We start from the raw sequence: 17,887 nt of genomic DNA, 5'->3' as shown, positions 1-17,887 counted from the left end.
GCCCTGTATCAGGAAGTTTTAAATGCTGGATATGTTACAATGTTTTATATACTGTATGCTGTAAGCCATCCAGAGTGGCTGGGAAAACTCAGCCAGATGGGCGGGGTACAGTATTATTATTATTATTATTAACCTCCAGGGGCAGGCCGTTCCACTCTCGAACAGCTTATTAATATGAAAAATAAATCTTTTTCATTTTTTACTTTACAAGGTTTTATTGTACTTCACCAGATCTTAATATATTACATTATGTTGAAGAATGGATTCCACATATCATTGAATTTGTCCATTGCAAGTTGTATGCACGTTGTTCGTATGCTGCGAGTTTATAGAAGTCTTCAATCCAATCGTAGAAGGGAGATGAATAAACCTTAATAAAGTTAATACGAAGAATAAATCGGCAGGGTTCTCATGCAAAGCGAAGCCGTAGGGAACACCCATCCCAGAATAGCGCGTGCATGCAAGACTTTGGAAAGAAAGCTGAAGACTCGCAATGCTCGGCATCAGAGACAGAAGAGTTTGGGGCGGGGAAGCCGCCTGCGCGAGGAGTTAAAGGCACCGAGCTGCGATTTCCTCCGCATCCTAGAGAGAAGCGGGAGCGCAGCAAACCTGGATTGCTGGAGGGACGGTACATGGCGGCGGCAACTTCCTGCAGGCAACCCAGACGCACACGCGCGCCGGGCTGGGCGCTTCTCCTGCCACCGGCTTAGGGGGTGGAGAAAGGGGCTGGGCCCCCGAGGTCGCGCCCCCCTTCCACTCCCCGCCCCCCAGCGCACAGCCCCATCCTCCCGGGAGAAAGCGCGCAGGGGATCGGCGCCCGCCGTGCGCCCCGGAGGAGAAGCGCGCTGGGTGAGTGCGCTTGCCTGGGCGCGGAGAGGTGCGGGTGGCCAGCGGACGGGAGCAGGAAGGAGCAGGATCCTGGCCACGGGAGGGAAGAGGCGGCTGGGGAATAAACTCCACCCGGGTTTGGGGGGAGGAGAGGGGTGTGGAGAAGATCCTCAGCCGCTTATGCCCGCGTAGTCCGGCAGAGCGCAGCCTGGCACGACCACCCCGCACCGTCCCCAAGAGGGGCATCAGGGCTGGCGCAACCTGCTGGCGCGGAGACAATGGCCATCGGAGGTTGGTGCCAGTGGGGAAGGAAGGGAGCTCCTTCTCCTTCTCTGGCTGGTTCCCCCTCACCGCCTTTCCATATATATCTAGGTATCCCTTCAGTCTCACCCAATCCTGTCCACCTCCTGATTTCTGAAAGTCTCTGCCAGTTATCCATGGCGAATATTTCCATGAGATTGGCACGCAGAAGTTGGGGTGGGTGAAACGTCGGTTCCCCCCCTCCACGCACACAAACTAGGCTTTCTTTGGCAGGACTCAGTTTGGCACACCCCTGGGAGCCTCGATGGTGCTCCTCTGGAGTCTCTCCCCCCCCCCGCCTCGGCAAAAAACCCCCAAACTGGCTAGCCTCCCATCCCTCCCCATAGCTACGGCCCTGCCCCAAACACCCTGTTCTTAGTGGGGTTATTTTTTCACTATTCCTCAGGGTGGCACGAGGAGCCCGTTCCCCTGCATGAACAAGCACATGCATGCACACACACATTATAATCAGAACAACAACCCTGTGAGGTAGGTTAGGCTGAAAGATTGTGGCTGGCCCCAGGCCACACGCAGTGAGCTTTCTAGCCAAGCAGGAATTTGATCCCAGATCTCCTAAGCTTCAAGTCTTATCTTTTTTCTCTTTCTCCTTCCCCGCTTTTCTGTCCGTTCCCCTCTTTCTCTTCCCATTCTGCTTTTTCTGTCTTAGACCCTTCTATCATCGATGCTTTAGCGGTGATTCCCGCGTTGCAGCGGGGTTAGTCTAGATGACTCTCAGGGTCCCTCCCAACTCTTCAATTCTATGGTCCTATGAAGTGAACATTTCTATTTACATACCGTATTTATTATATTTGGATCGTGTTTGCATACAATTTAGAACAGTGGGGATTTTGCCCTTAATTGAAACGGGGACTTGTCTTTCAAGAGAACCGCTTGTTATAAACGACTTTGCAAGTTTTATTTTGGAAGCACATTTTTAATAATATGTGTTATCATCTTGAACCACATGGGTGAGGGAGGGAAGTGTTTGATTCACTGAGCATCAACAGGCAGCAAGAAAGTATGTGAATATACGGAGCTGTCTTTTATCAAGGCAAATCACTGGTTGATCTAGCGAACTATTGTCTCTGCTGATTGGAGGTTGTACTCCAGGGTTTCAGGCAGAGAGAAGTCTTCCTCATCGCCAGCTAAGACACCTGTACTAGGTGATTCTTTTCCAGCTGAAGATGCCCAGAACTGAACCTGGGATCTCTACAAGCAATGCAACTCCCTCACTCCCCCCCCCACGCTTTTCTTTGTCTTTTAATAAATAGTGTTATTTGTGTTTCATAGACCAGGAATCTGGATCTGTACACCTCAGTTCTGAATGTGTGGCTTTTCTTTTTGGCCATTCAGAGAAAGTATAATAAAGAGTGTGGGGGTTAGGGAGGAGCTTAACCTCAGGGTCGTGGGTTTGAGCCCCACGTTGGGCAAAATGATTCCTGCACTGCAAGGGGTTGAGCTAGATGACCCTTGTGGGCTCTTCCAGCTCTTAAAATTCTATGATTCTACAAGAATGAGATGGCGGAATGAATTCAGTGGACCACTTCCTGGTGCAACCGGGGGAACTGCATTTTGTGACCTGCATTTTCCCTCGCAACAAGCCTGTGATATAGGTTAGAGAGAGGGGGACGAGGAATGCCCCAAAAGTTACCTAATGTGCTTTATGGCCGAGTGGAGATTTCAACCTGGATTTCCCAGGGAATGAGTACTTTGTAACATTCTGTTTCATATCAAAATATACAGTGGTACCTCGTGTTATGTACTTAATCTGTTCCGGAGGTCCGTTCGTAACCGGAAACTGCTCGTAACATGAGGCGTGCTTTCACTAAGGGCACCTTCCACTGCTGCTGTGCCACCGGAGCGCGACTTCCGCTAGCATCCCGGGACATCTACTTCCGGGTTAGTGGAGCGCGTAACCCAAAGCATTTGTAAGGCGGATGGTACGTAACACGAGGTACCACTGTACAGTGGTACCTCGGGTTACATACGCTTCAGGTAACATATGCTTCAGGTTACAGACTCCGCTAACCCAGAAATAGTACCTCAGGTTAAGAACTTTGCTTCAGGATGAGAACAGAAATCGTGCGGTGGCGGCGCAGCAGCAGGAGGCCCCATTAGCTAAAGTGGTGCTTCAGATTAAGAACAGTTTCAGGTTAAGAATGGACCTCCGGAATGAATTAAGTACTTAACCTGAGGTACCACTGTATGTTAAAAAGAAGAGTGGAATAACTTTCTTCTTCTTCTTTTTACAGACTCCATAGGACCATAGGAATCATAGAATTGTATAGTTGGAACGAGCCCTACTTTTTGCCCAAAGTAGAAAGCAAACCAGGGAAAGCAAACTGTTCTCTTCTTCCATATGCCCCTTGCATCCCCACAAATTGGCTTGGTGTTTTTTTGGTGGGGGGAGAGCGTTCCCTGCCCCCCAAACACCAGGTGTGGGGAGGAGAGGGGAAATGGTTCTGTCTGACAAGCTGAAATGCTTGCCATAGTGCTTCACTGAATTCCTTTCTAAAAATCACTTTTAGGTTGCCCTCCTAGGTTGGGATAACTATCTGCCCCAAGGATTTCCAGACCTACAGTGCCCCCCGGGAATCATCCAGTTGGTCCGCAGTGTGTGTGGAGAACCCTGCGGGAGCAGTGGCTATGAAATGGTGGGGCCGGCCCATGAAATATTCACACTGCTTTTTAATTGTATTTTTATTGCTCCTTTCATTTCTCTATATTGCATCTTATTATTTATTCTTGCTGTTCGCCTTGCATTCTGCGCAATCCAAATTGAAATACAGTTAGATGCAATATATGAGAAATGAAAGAGGCAATAAAAACACAATTAAAACTTTCGCAGCCTACAGTGCAATGCATTACAATTGCTGTGAAGGGCAGGAAAATCATTAAGACCCTCAGCAATTTTCAAGCGGACCGTGGGGAAAATGTTTTTGGGAGGACCGTTGATCTATCCATGCTCTGCCTCCTGTTTCAATTTGAGATGCTTGGAAGAGACCCAACGGGACTGCAGTGTTCAGATTTGACAGTCTGCTGCTGTTGTTTTCTCCCACCCTGTCGTGGGCAGGATTCCCCATTGTAAAACCCAACATGATCTCCTGGATGGAGCAAAGGGACGAGCCGCGAGTCCTGAACCAGGACCTGGAGCGACGGCCGGAGGAAAGGGAAAGCGCAAGGGATGCCCACACAGGTGAGAGAAGTGGCAAAACTGTCACAGAACGAGGGAGCAAGACTAGAAGGGGCCAGAAGCCTCTGGGAAGGTTCTGCGGGGATCGCGGTGTCGTGGCGTCACTTGGATGTACCATATTTTCTGCTCTATAAGACGCACCTGACCATAAGATGCACCTAGTTTTTAGAGGCGAAAAGGGGGAAAGCCCCTTTTTTTGAGGATCAGCTCAAAGTTGTTGAGCTTACTTTGCAAAGGGGGGAATCCTGTTTTTATGGGGTTCAACTCACAGTTCTGCAGCTTCTTTAGGAAAGGAAAGGGAGCCATTTCTACAGTTTCCAGACAGATAATCAAATCAGCCAGTCACATGTCGCTGGGGAAACAGACAACCTCCATCTGCAGAACATTCAACAATGGAGGCCTGGGCAAGGGGGCGGGGCCGGAAAGGGAGCCAGCGATCGACCACACATTCGCTCCATAAGATGCACAGACATTTCCCCTTACTTTTTAGGAGGAAAAAAGTGTGTCATATGGAGCGGAAAATATAGTAAGTGGTTCAAATTTGGGAAGAGCAGCAGAGTGCTCGGCTTATGCCTTAACTTAGCATCCCGAAGCCTTGTGAGTTCAGATGCCCAGGCAGGTGAGGAAGCAGGGTGGCAGCTCAGTGGTTGAAGCGCCTACTCTCCGTGCACAAAGTCCCAGGTTCATTTGCTAGGTAGGGCAGAGACAGATACCCTGCTTGAATTCCTGGAGAGCTGCTGCCAATCATTGTACTGAGCTAGGTAGACCCAATGGTCAGACACAGGGCAAGGCAGCTCCCTATGTTCCTGGACTGGCACATATCTTCCAACGCAGTGAGGCCCAAATCCACACCTATCAGCCAATCACCCATTCCCACCACCCTTCTGAGTAATACCCCTCCCCACCCTCTCACTATATATAAGGGTCTGGTGACTTCTGTTTCAGTGTATCTGAAGAAGAGTGCATGCACACGAAAGCTCATACCAATAACTAACTAAGTTGGTCTCTAAGGTGCTACTGGAAGGAATTTTTAAATTTTATTTTGTTTCGACTACAGCAGACCAACACGGCTACCTACCTGTAGCCCAAATCCAAGACATTGTCTTCCGGGTCTTCACTCCCCCATGTGTCAAATGACCCATGTGAGATCGTGTCCCCACAAAACTGCTTTTTTTCAGACACACCACCCCAAAAAATGTGCTTTCGGGGCATCGTGCTTGAAAAAAGCTCGAAATTGCATGAAAACGTGGTGGCCATTGGATGGCAGAATGAGGAAATCCCGACAAAAGAACAGTGGCAAGAGAAACTGACAAATTATGCAGAACTGGCTAAATTGACACACAAATTGCGAGACAAGGACAACTGTGACTTCAAGGAGGAATGGGAACTTTATACAAATTACTTAAAAACACAACAAAATGAATTGGACTCCTTGGCAGGTTTTGAACAAACATACATCAATTTATTGATTGATAACATGGTAGATAGATAATGTAAGGATTTGTATAATATTATAACATGCAGAGAATAATATGTGTTGAGAAATCAGAGAGAGGAGCTGAGGGAAATCTGTGGGGGAGGGGAGGGAGGGTTTGGGAGGTGGGGAAAAGGGGAGGGAAATAATGAATATGATATGTTTTGATAAGTTGGTATGTTGAAGTTGCTAATAAAAATATTTTAAAAAAAGAAAAGAAAACTGTCCTCTTGTGAGAAAAAGCAGGAAAGTCCTGTTTTTTCCAGGGCAGTTGATGGGTATGCTAGCAAGGTGGGGGGCCATTTTCAATTATGGTGCTGCAGTTGTTGTGGAAGGCGCTCCTCACACCCCCCTGGTCTTTGCCTAGCATCATCTCTCTGTGTCTGTTTCTATTGCCTGTGGCAATATAAAATGGATTTTAAAAATAAGTAAATAAATGCAGAAACCACAAATAAAAAGTTTTAAAATCACAACTCTTTTGTTCTCTTTTCTCAACTCTCTCTCTCTCTCTCTCTCTCTCTCTCTCTCTCTCTCTCACCAGATGAGGGAACAACCAGTGAAAATGAGGACTGGGAAGAGGAAGAAACCCCGGTTGCTCCAGAGGACCCCAACTCTGAGGATTCCCCCTTGGTTTCCGCCCCAGTCCTGGGCTGGGAGGAGGCCTGCGAAGTCCTGCAGGGGGGCGGCAGCAGCGGCGGTGGCGGGGAGGGGGGCGGCAGCACCAAGCCGAGAGGGGCCAGATCCGGCCGAGGGAGGCGCCCCTGGGGTAGCCGCCCCTGTCGCCGAAGCTACCGCCGCGTGGCGGCCCCTCCCACCCGCTTCTTTGACTGCACGGACTGTGGGAAGAGCTTCACCCTGAGCTCTCACCTGATCCGCCACCAGCGGGTGCACACGGGGGAGAGGCCCTTCGGGTGCCGGTCGTGCGCCAAGAGCTTCTCTCAGCGTTCGGACTTGGTGCGCCACGAGCGCACGCACACGGGCGTGAAGCTCTACCGCTGCACGCAGTGCGACAAGTCCTTCTCTGAGAGCTCCCACCTCATCCGCCACCAGATCATCCACTCGGGCGAGAAGCCCTTCAAGTGCAACGTCTGCGGCAAGCGCTATGGCGACAGCTCCTACCTCACCGTCCACCAGAGGGCGCACACGGGGGCCCGCCCCTACCGCTGCGCCCGCTGTGGCAAGAGCTTTGGCCGCTCCTCCACGCTCATCCGCCACCAGCGCGTGCACGGCGACCCGGCGCCCGCCCCAGGAGACAAACCGCGACCTCGTGGAATCTGGACGGCCTTCGCTCGCCTGCCCAGCCCCAGCCCGAGCGACGGGGACTCGGAACAAACCCTGTCTCCTCAGAGGTCGCCAACGTTACCCGGGCCTTCCCTCACGCCCTCCATGCTGCCCCTACCGTCTTCCCCTCGGATCGACCCGCGCTCCATGAGGATTATGGGGTGGCAGTGGGGCGTTGAATAAAGGCTGGGCGTCTGGCCCGTACGAGACACAACAATACTGGTGGCAACCGGTTTCTGGAAAGCGAGATGATTAATGCATGCGGCCACAGGATTTGATCGCCAAGAGGACATCGGTCCTTGGGAGGAAAGAACGGGTGATGGGGGACTGGTTGCTCGGTCGCCATGGTGACCGAAGAACTGGTGATTTTACCACAGAGCGTTTATTGACCACCAGGCAAAGAGGTTGGCTGTGGGCTCTTTGCTGAGGGCAATTTGTTGTTGGGGGAGAAATGGGTTAGGGGAGTGGGGTTCCCAACACTAATACTTTGCTTACCAGAGCCGATCCCATTCCTGGAAGGGTATTCTAGGGCGATGCATCTGTTACCAGGGCAACGGAGCTGGGTAGTTTGGTTACCATGGGCGATCAGTTGCTACGGAAAGGTGAATTGGATGGTAATTCAGGAAGTTACAATTCAGGTTCTCAAAGAAGAGGACGGAAAGCAAAATTAGTTCTCAATGAAGTTGATGATTTTGTTCACTTATTCTGATAAAGAAAGGCTGAGATCATGAGGAATCCTGGGTTGTTATCCAGATAATTTAAGACAACGGAGATCTTAGTAAATCACTCGTTGTCAGAAGGGAATGGTAAAGATTGGTCAAGCCCTCGTTATAAGCGGCCAGTTTCCATGGTAGCCAAAGAATGATGGATAAGTGGAATCGGAGGCCGAGAGATTTGACTAAGGAAGGGCAGCCCACAAACATGGCAGCTGGCGGAGGAAGAAGGCCCAACAGCTTCAGGGTTGGGTTAGTGAAAACATCAGCGTTTCTTTATCGGGTAAGCTGTGTGAGATAAGGAACTTCTCAAGGGAAGGGAAGTCCAATTTGAAAGAGGTACAGATGAGTTTTGCAGAGTCCCATTGATCGCAGTTGGTTGCTAGGAAGTGAGGAAACAGGCAGCTTGGGTGATCAGAACTTTGGTTGCTAAGGAGCCGGGGACCAGCCACTCGGTTGCTGGGGCTTGTGGCTTGAAAGGGAGGAGATTGGCAGATTGGTTGCTAGGAGATGGGAGGTAGCACAGGTGTGAGGAGATGGGTGGTTTGGTTGCCATCTTAGTCGTGTCCTCTGTGGTTGTTGTTTTTCCCCCATATAGGCATTACAAAAACCAAAACTCGTTAAGGTGTCCTCAGGCCTTTTTTCATTCAGACAGACATTTATTTTCTGGTCAGCAGGTGGACTGGCCAGACCTTCAAGCCTTGGTTCTCTGTTCCACCTCCAACTTCTTGCTGGGGCTCTTGGGAAAGGAGGAGGTTTGGAAGGCAAGGGGATTTTTGGATGGCAAAACGGACACTCCGACCAGGAGACAAGGCGGCCATCTTGTGGGAGGAGATAGTTGAAATGTATACATTGGGGCTGGAACCCAGGCTGGCGTTAAGTCAACTTTTCTTCACTGGTAAATGTTCTTCCTGTTCCAGAGAAAGGTGTGTGTGTTTCTTTTAGGAATTTCTCAGTACTGTAAGATGACAAATGTATTTATTGGTCTTTGCCCTCCCTGCTCCCCCGTACTTGTGTCCTAGAATTGTCTAATTTAGACTCTAAGCCTGTTACAAGCAAGGGCCTTTTATTAAACAAATGATTATAATACGATGGTGATGTCTGCAAAAAGCTCATGAGGGGACTCTGTGGTGCAGTGGGAAGTATTTCTTATCAAATAATAATAATTACAATAACAATGATAACGGTGATGTTTTAAGAACATCGTTGTGAGGGGACAAACCTGTGGCTCTGCAAATACTGTTGGACTCATTCTGAGCCACTGTTGAGCCAGGTTCCCATTTTGCAGCTTGCTTAACCTGAGGGTTAGTATCCAGCCCTCATGACAATCTTTAAGATTGGGGGGACAACAATGACTTGTGGTCATCCAGACATCACTGGACTCCCAACTCCCATCATTCCTGACCATTAGCTGGGACCACATCTTCTCCATCTCTCATGCAAGAGGTTTGGCAGAAAGCAAAACAGATGAGGTACAAGAGCAGAATAGGAGAGAACCAATAAAATGGCATTGACTTGCACTCTGTCATTAATTGTAGGCCGTGGCCCAATTTAACATGGGAGTGGCAGAAGCATGGGAGAAAGGGGAGCTCTTAGTTGTCTGTGGGAATGAGCATTTTAGAACAGACTTTGTCTGAATGCGAGCTAGGAATGTGTCCCTCAATATCGCCAAGTGAGGGGCAACCAAACTGGCATATTCCAGCATGGACACAAGGTGGCAACACTGAGCCATCAAGAATGCATAAGGAGGGTTTGCTGCCAAAAACACAATCTGTGAAAGTTCCACCCCTTCTGAAAACTGTAAATACAGTGATACCTCTGGTTAAGAACCGAATTCGTTCCAGAGGTCCGTTCTTAACCTGAAACTGTTCTTAACCTGAGGTACCACTTTAGCTAATGGGGCCTCCTGCTGACGCGCGATTTATGTTCTCATCCTGAAGCAAAGTTCTTAACCTGAGGTACTATTTCTGGGTTAGCGGAGTCTGTAACCTGAAGCGTCTGTAACCCGAGGTACCACTGTAGTATGGTTAAAGAGGAAACTTTAATTTCATCTACTTAAAGATGAAACTTCAGTGGATATTATATAGTCTGCCAACCCAATCGCCACAGCGGTGCTGAGGTTTCCTGTCCCTTACACCAGTGTTTCCTTTGGAAATGAGGCACAGTGGTTTATTTATGATATATGGCAGGGGTCAGCAACCTAAAGCCCATGGGCCACAAGCGACCCCAAACTGAGCTGCCTGCTCAGCAAGTCCCTGTACACTGTGCTATACTGGCACAGTGCAGCGTGGGGACTAGCTTCCACGGCATCACCTTACCGGTGAGGTAAACCTTGCTGACCCCTGATATATGGCTTATTTACACACACACACACACACACACACTTCTTTCTTCTTCTTTGGCGATCACTTGTAGCCAAGTAAGATTGTCTTCCATAAACACTGTTTTAACAATGAGTCCGTAAGTGACTGTGGAGGCCAATTCTGGATCTGCACATCCTTCCACATTGGTTTCTGGGTGGGAGTTGATCATGGTCTGGATTTGCCAAGCGTGCCTTCCTCTTAGCACGTTTCTCCCTTTCATCCTGAGTTTGAGCGTCTTCAGAGCCCACAACACCTTTGGTCAAGGCTGTTCTCCAGTTGGAGCGTTCTCAGGCCAATGTTTCCCAGTTGTTGGTGTTTATACTACATTTTTTTTAGATTTGCCTTGAGAGTATTTTAACCTCTTTTATTGACCACCAGCATTACGCTTTCCATTTTTAAGTTCAGAATAGAGTAGTCGCTTTGGAAGACGATCATCAGGCATCCACGCAACAGATAGCTGTCAACTTTCAGATTTGAAAATAAGGGATCAGCAGCCTCGAAAATAAGGGATCAGCAGCCTCGAAAATAAGGGATCAGCAGCCTCACCTGTCCCAGGGACAGTCTATGGGATATCTAACAATCCGGGATAGCAGCGGGAAATGGCGCTGGGAAAAGGGAATTTCCCACAAAAAAAGGGAAGGTTGACAGCTATGGCACAACATCACCACTCCAACAAAGTTGATGTTGAAGAATCATTGCTTCAACACTGGAGATCTTTGCTTCTTCCAGTACACTGATACTAGTTCACCTGTCTTCCCAAGTGATGTGTAAAATTTTTCGGAGACACCGTTGATGGAATCTTTCGCCTGCAATGGAGCGAGTCAGAGCATTGCCATCCCAAAAGGGCCTTGCTTTTCCCATAGCCACAGCCGAAACATGCTTTGAAAGGTGGCTCTGGCCCTCCCTCCAGCTTGCTGATTTTTATGGACTGCAACATCATTGCAAAAGCTCTATCCTAAAACTCTCCCTTTGTCTTTCTAACTAACTGACCATGGGGGGGGCACCACCCGTTCGCCCTGTGGCACAGAGCTTTGTCCCAGCTAATGGCTCCTATTTAGTAGGCCATCACCAGGCTGGCTCCTGACTTGTATTTTAACATGCTAAATTAAATGTCTGGCACCCAGGAATTAGAAGGGGAGTCCAGGCACCCCCACAAACTTCAGCTGGTGTAGAATTCAGTGGCCAAGTTGCTCACCAGGGCAAGACGGTCTGAGCATATTACACTGATCTTAGTCCGACTGCACTGGCTGCCAATCAGTTTCCAGGCCCAGTTCAAAGGGCTGCTCTTGACTTACAAAGCCCTAAATGGCTCAAGACTACAATACCTCAAGAACCACCTCTCCCCATATAAATTGTCTAGGATTCCACATACATCCTTTGAGGCCCTTCTTCATGTGCCTTCACCCTGAGAGGTCTGGAGGGTGGCAACACAAGAACAGGGCCTTCTCTGTAGTGGCTCCCCGTCCGTGGAATGCTCTCCCCAGAGAGATTCATCTGGCACTTCATTATACAACTTTAAGCGCCATGCAAAATAATATTCCTCTTTAACCAGGCCTTGGGCTGATTAATATTCTACGGTCCTTTAAATGTTGGGGGGTTCTATTTCTTTTGTTTTTCTATTTATTTGTGCTTTTGTATTTTTTTAATCTTGTGAACTGCCCTTCGGGTGAAAGGCAGTATATAAATTTAATAAATAATAATAATAATTGTGATCATAGCAATACAGAGCTATTGGTGCAGCTACCCTAGGAACGGTGTGTGCACCGTTCTGACCACTGAACCTCGAAAAGGATATTGTAGAGAACCTCAAAAAGGTAACTTCCTGCTGAAATCCCGTAACTTATTATACTTCAAATGTTCCTTGGTTTTTGTTTGTGTGTGTGTTTACCACTTTGGATGTGCTAAAGCAGAGCGAACGAGCGCAACAATTTAAAAGGATTGGGGAGGCATCACAGAACAACTCATAAAGTGAAATAGTGTGTACATGAGCCAGTAAAAATCTCCCACTAATGTACTCTTATTGCATCAATGATAAGTTACAGAGTAGACGAGGCGGGGAACCCACCAGACTGCAGGAGTCCAAAGAGTACCGTATGTTGCCTTAGGCAAACAGAGGAAACCTGGCTCAGCACACATGCTTTCAACCGCTACATGAGTTCCGGCTCAAATGAAGCCCTGGGAAGAGAGCAGCTTTGCTTATGAATACAATTAATTCAATTTATTTATCACTTCCGACAATCAAGGAAGACTTGAAGTGACTTTTATTTTTTTTAAAAGGAATATGCAAAACATACCACACATAGCAAACATTATCCATAGAAGCGATACTTTACACTCAGGCTGCTTCCGGACAAGCTATTCATTTAGTATTCATCCTGATTTGTTTGCAGGTAGATTAGACACGAGCATCCACTTTCGTTTGTTTGCAGGAAGGTGTGATCTTGCGTCAAAGGAAGCGTCCCACACTTTCCCGTGGGTTTCCCCACCATTTTCTTGCAAAGAGTCCAGTCTTCTAAAGAAGCAGATTCGTTGCACAAGACCTCTCAAGGCCCCCCCTTTTTAATATTTATTTATACAACAAGAAAAAAACACACAAAAAACACAAATACCAAATTACACACAAATTACAAAAATAACCATAAACACATAATTTTCTTGGCAAACAATAAAACATCTATTGGTCTTAACACTAAAGACCCAACTTCCCGTCTATTCCATATTTCAAATTCATATTACGTATTGCCAATACACATTTTTTTCATAATTAAACTTATTTCAATAAATCTAATTTATTCTATCTACCTAGCAACTATCACTGAAGTTCCTCGAATGCTGCAACAGAATTTAAACTACTATATTTATTTTTCAGATATTCTTTGAAAACCTCCCATTTAGAAACAAATTCCTGTTTTGATTTATTCTTTATTTTTTCTGATAAACCATCTAATTCGGCATATTCTGTCAGCTTTTGGATCCAATCTTGTATAGAGGGGATTTCATTACTCTTCCATTTTGCTGCGATCAAAACTCTTGCTGCCGCCGTCGCGTATAAAAAGATACCCGTCCTCTTTTGTGGAATATCCAAATCTGTTATTCCCTGGAGGTAGGCCTCTGGTTTTTTATTGAAAGAGATCTTTAGCATTTTTTGCAGTTCTGCATGTATACTCTCCCAGAATACCTGTATTTTCCTACATATCCACCACATATGGCAGAATGTTCCTGAGTCTCCGCATCTCCAACAATTACTTGACACATTTTAATACATTTTTGAAAGTTTCCATGGTGTTAGAAACCATCGATGTTGCATTTTTTTAAAGTTGTCTCTAATTGTGTAACAGTTTGTGAATTTCCAATTGATCTTCCATAAATTTTCCCATTGGGCCATGGTTATTGAATGGCCAAAATCCTGGGACCACCTCACCATGGCCACTGTCCAGTCAAGGAGGAGTTGGTACGTTTTGGAAAGAGTTTTTCTTTTAGAGTTTACAAGATCAGATTCGAATCGGGAAATTTCTGCTGAGAACCCCTTTTGTTTGTCAGATTTAAATTTTTCAAATAACTGATGGTATCAAGCCCCCTTTTTTAAGTGTGCCGCCTGAATATGATGGTATGTGACTGAATCCCGTCCAGAAATAGTGATGACCTAGAGGTGCCTTAAAAAGTATTTTGCATTTTATACAATATATACAATATTGTATTTTATACAATAATCAGGATTGTAACTCCTAGATTGGAACAAAATTATTGCCCAAATACTTGGGAGAATTTTAAAGAACAATTTTTGCCTGGCACTGAAAAGTTGTCAGTGCTAGCGCCAGGCAAACATCCCTAGGGGGAGAGCTTTCCAATACTGTACAGTATTGCATAAAAGGTTTTGATGTGGCTTTTACACTGAAATGAGAGAAATTCAACAAAACCCCAAAACAAAAACCAGACTGTGAAACAACAAAAATGTTCTATTGCATTTAATTGGACTCCCTTTCAAATAAACTCGACCGACCCCTCATTTCACAATGCCGTAAGTGAATCTGAAGAATTGAGTTGTAGTAATGGCAAACTTAGGAAGCATCTTAAAAAACAGATACATCACCTTGCCAACAAATGTCCGTATAGTTAAAGCCATGGTTTTCACAGTAGTGATGTAAGGAAGTGAGAGCTGAACCATAAAGAAGACTGATCGCCGAAGAATTGATGCTTTTGAATTATGGTGCTGGAGGAGATTCTTGAGAGTCCCATGGACTGCAAGAAGATCAAACCTCTCCATTCTTAAGGAAATCAGCCCTGAGTGCGCACTGGAAGGACAGATCGTGAAGCTGAGGCTCCAATACTTTGGCCACCTCATGAGAAAAGACTCCCTGAAAAGATCCTGATGCTGGGAAAGATGGAGGGCACAACTCCGATTCAGACCAGGGCCCCATCTACACTGCACGTCTTCCCCCTGAAAGAACCCTGGGAATTATAGTTTGATAACACTGCTGAGAGTTGTTAGGGGACCCCTATTCCCCTCATAGATCTACAATTCCCAGAGCAGTTGAATCGTGAGTCTCTTCTCTTGGAACTGTAGGACTGTGAGGGGAGATATCTCAGTTTAACCTGCCTTTCTGATGAGCTGTATTTATGTTTCCTTATACAAGGCCATTTCCCCCCCCCCCTCCAAAATATGTAATGATTCATTCTGGTAAAAGGAAGGACCTATTTTTAGTAGACATGCAACATTCCAGCTAAAGAGCAAGGACATTTTAGTGGCTTGTTTATCTATAAAATAGTTGAGATTATTTCCTCCTTTAAAACAATACAGAATTACTTGGAAAGCCTGCGGCTCCTGGTTATGTTATTAATCAAAACTGTTTTAATATGAGAGATGTGTGTTTTAGGAAGTGGGCTTGGGGGTTTTGCCATCTTGATTTTCTGCTCGGCACACAGTCGTGATCCTGCACTCAGCTGGGCAATGCCACCCCCACCAGCAAACACTGTTACCAGAAAAATTGCTATAATTGCCTGTACCACCATAACTGCCACCAGATTTCCATGGAGGTGTTAAAAATCCTGTGTCTGGGCTGCACCGCTTGAGACTGTAAATGGGGTGTTTGAAATGCTTCATCTTACAAAAAAATTATCTTTGCATGCCTTCCCCCCTGAAATCTAATTGTCTGTGTGTAGCATGTTTTCTCCTTCAAAATGGAAGAGCGTTCCAACGCATGTAACCCCCACCTGCCGCCTTAAGGGGTGCAGCCAAGCCACAAGGAATTACTACCTCAGTGAGAACTAGGCCCTTGGCAACACCAAACCAACCATCCCCATCAATGCCCCGATTAACATCGGGATCCCCAACCTTTTTGGACCCTGGAACACTCTTGGAAATCTAAGAAACTATCACGAGCCCCACAAAATACCCATTTTACAGGAGAAAAGCTGGCAGAGGAAGACAGAAACCAAATCCACATTTGGATCCCGAGTTCGACCAGTTATTTGTTGAGGCGCTTAACCAGAGTTTGTGTTTCCTTTGGAACGAGGCACAGCGGAGACTGTGGCATCTTTATAAGATATGGTTTATGTCATGTATTGAAGTTCTCACCCTGGCCACCAGGGGTATTGTGTATACAGTATAGTTTTCACTCAGGTCCACGTCAGTTAATTTAGGCGGGAAACCCTGGGGTGTATTTTTCATTTCTGTTGGAAGCCGCCCAGAGTGGCTGGGGAAACCCAGCCAGATGGGCGGGGTACAAATAATAAATTATTATTATTATTATTATTATTATTATTATTACAATGCTGACAGCCGGCTGCCTATAAAAGCAGGCCAGCTGAGCTGTTTGCTGTTCAGTTCAGTTGCAGCTTACTTATGAAGAACTACCTGGAGAAGTCTCTGTGTCATCTGTTATGTCCACCCACTATTTAATAGTTTATTTACACACACATACAACCTGAGCCTACGATGGAGGGGTTCAAAGCATCAACACCCCAAGAGAATCTGGCTCCCTTCATGGCTGCAGCCTTGGCTGCAAGCAGAAATGAGGCATGTCTCTGTCTCACAGGCTTCAGCCTTCTTCCTCCTCCAGCTTCTGGATTACACACCTCAATTATCCACTTTGGCCTTTGTCTTTCTAACTACCAGTGAGTTGAGAGAAGAGGGGGGACCACCCATTTGTCCCCTGGTGCTGAGCCACTTCCTTTCTTACCTTCATGGGCCATTACCTCACCCGAAAGCTAGCCTGGGTATTCCAGGAATTTGCTTAGATGTTAACACTTGCTAGATCCAAGAATTAGAAGGGGCATCAAGTCAGCACACCCCCCCCCCAACGAAGAACAGTATATACAAACAAGCAAACGAGAAAAATTAATTTATTTATTTGGTTTTCGGATTAAAATTTTACAGTCACATATCGAACATACAGCATAAAAACAAGATTCCAAAGAACTCCCCCCCCCCTTGTGGGCCTTATTGTTAATCATTTCCTCCTGCATCTTTTATGATAATCCAAATCTTTTACATCTCCATTGTGTCCAAAATTCACCATTAAGCTAAAGTGCTATTCCAATCCTACTAACAATTTTAACTGTTTACAATGGTTTTTAAGGTTATAATTTTCCCTCATTCGTTATTAAAATTTTGGTCTTCCAGATTTCTGTCTCTTCCGGTCATTTTAGCCATTTTGGCATAATCCATCAATTTGATCTGCCATTCTTCTCTGGTAGGGACTTTATCTTCTTTCCATCTCTGGACCAATAACATCCACGTGGCCGTGGTTGCATACATAAATAGTCTTTTCTGCTCCCTTGGGATTTCTGCACCTATTGCGGTAACCAGGAAGTCTAGCAACAAACGAGAAATACGGTGGGTGAAGAATTGCCCAAGAACTGTTGCCAGGCACATCATAATCTACTCTTATTCCTCCAAGGAGCTCAGGGCAGTACGCTGGGTTCTCCCCATCCACCCTCTTCATCCTCAGAACAGTTTCTGGGGTAGGCTTAGAATTGGTTTATTCTAGGTCAAACAGTTGGTCTATCTGACTGGGTTTACCATCAACACTGACTGGCTACTAGGGCATGGGTAGGCAAACTAAGGCCCAGGGGCTGGATCCGGCCCAATCGCCTTCTTAATCCGGCCCGCGGACGGGAATCAGCATGTTTTTACATGAGTAGAATGTGTCCTTTTATTTAAAATGCATCTCTGGGTTATTTGGGAGGCACAGGAATTCGTTCTCTCCCCCCTTCAAAATATAGTCCGGCCCTCCACAAGGTCTGAGGGACAGTGGACCGGCCCCCTGCTGAAAAAGTTTGCTGACCCCTGCTCTAGGGTTTCAGATGTGAGATTCCCAGTCCTACCTGGAGATAGTGAGGGGAGATTATTAGGTTCTTTTTGATTTATGTATTTTGTGTTTTTATATTATGATTTTATTCTATGAACCGCCCTGAGACCTGAGGCTATAGGGCTGTATACATTTTTTAACAACAACCTGGGACTTTTTGCATGCCAAGCATATGTCTCATATCAGTGACCTGTGCTCCTTCCCTGGGCTTGGTTCAGCCTCAGGTTTGGTGGAGATACTCAGTGGCTGACCCACGGTCATGCCATGCCTTTACCTTGCCGCTTTCTACCAGGGAAATTTTTCTAAGGTAGTCTATTTTAAAGTTTGTATCTGTTTATATGCCTATCGCACTTTTAAACTTAAAATTTATTGTTGTATATTGTTTTACTGTAAATGTTTGTTTTGCTATTGGGATTGTACTGCCA

The 17,887-nt window shown here is 46.4% G+C and overlaps 1 protein-coding gene across 2 annotated transcripts; it reads left to right on the top strand.

Moving 5' to 3' along the window:
• Positions 1 to 504: 504 nt before the first annotated feature.
• Positions 505 to 8,881, top strand: LOC309353981 (uncharacterized protein). Of its 2 annotated transcripts, none has more exons than XM_081883660.1 (3): positions 505 to 849; positions 4,118 to 4,324; positions 6,337 to 8,881. In XM_081883660.1, the coding sequence occupies exons 2-3, from the start codon at positions 4,225 to 4,227 to the stop codon at positions 7,257 to 7,259; spliced, it is 1,023 nt and encodes a 340-aa protein (XP_081739786.1). In that variant the 5' UTR covers positions 505 to 849; positions 4,118 to 4,224; the 3' UTR covers positions 7,260 to 8,881. The 2 variants fall into 2 exon arrangements, with proteins under 2 accessions (XP_081739786.1, XP_081739785.1); XM_081883659.1 differs by lacking the exon at positions 505 to 849 and adding an exon at positions 860 to 1,200.
• Positions 8,882 to 17,887: the final 9,006 nt, after the last annotated feature.

The sequence above is a fragment of the Podarcis melisellensis genome (genome assembly GCF_964234715.1).
Source record: "Podarcis melisellensis genome assembly, chromosome: 13".
Taxonomy (NCBI): Eukaryota; Metazoa; Chordata; class Lepidosauria; order Squamata; family Lacertidae; genus Podarcis; species Podarcis melisellensis.
Note: the sequence above shows the minus strand (reverse complement) of the source record. Positions and strands in the feature narration are given on the sequence as shown.

Bases quoted from the DNA above. Each gene is read 5' to 3' on its own strand.
- LOC309353981 (XM_081883659.1), top strand. From the start codon at position 1,107: ATGGCCATCGGAGGTTGGTGCCAGTGGGGAAGGAAGGGAGCTCCTTCT. The intron at 1,201-4,117 runs GTATCCCTTCAG...TTTCAATTTGAG, and splicing joins GCCTTTCCATATATATCTAG to ATGCTTGGAAGAGACCCAAC. The intron at 4,325-6,336 runs GTGAGAGAAGTG...CTCTCTCACCAG, and splicing joins CGCAAGGGATGCCCACACAG to ATGAGGGAACAACCAGTGAA.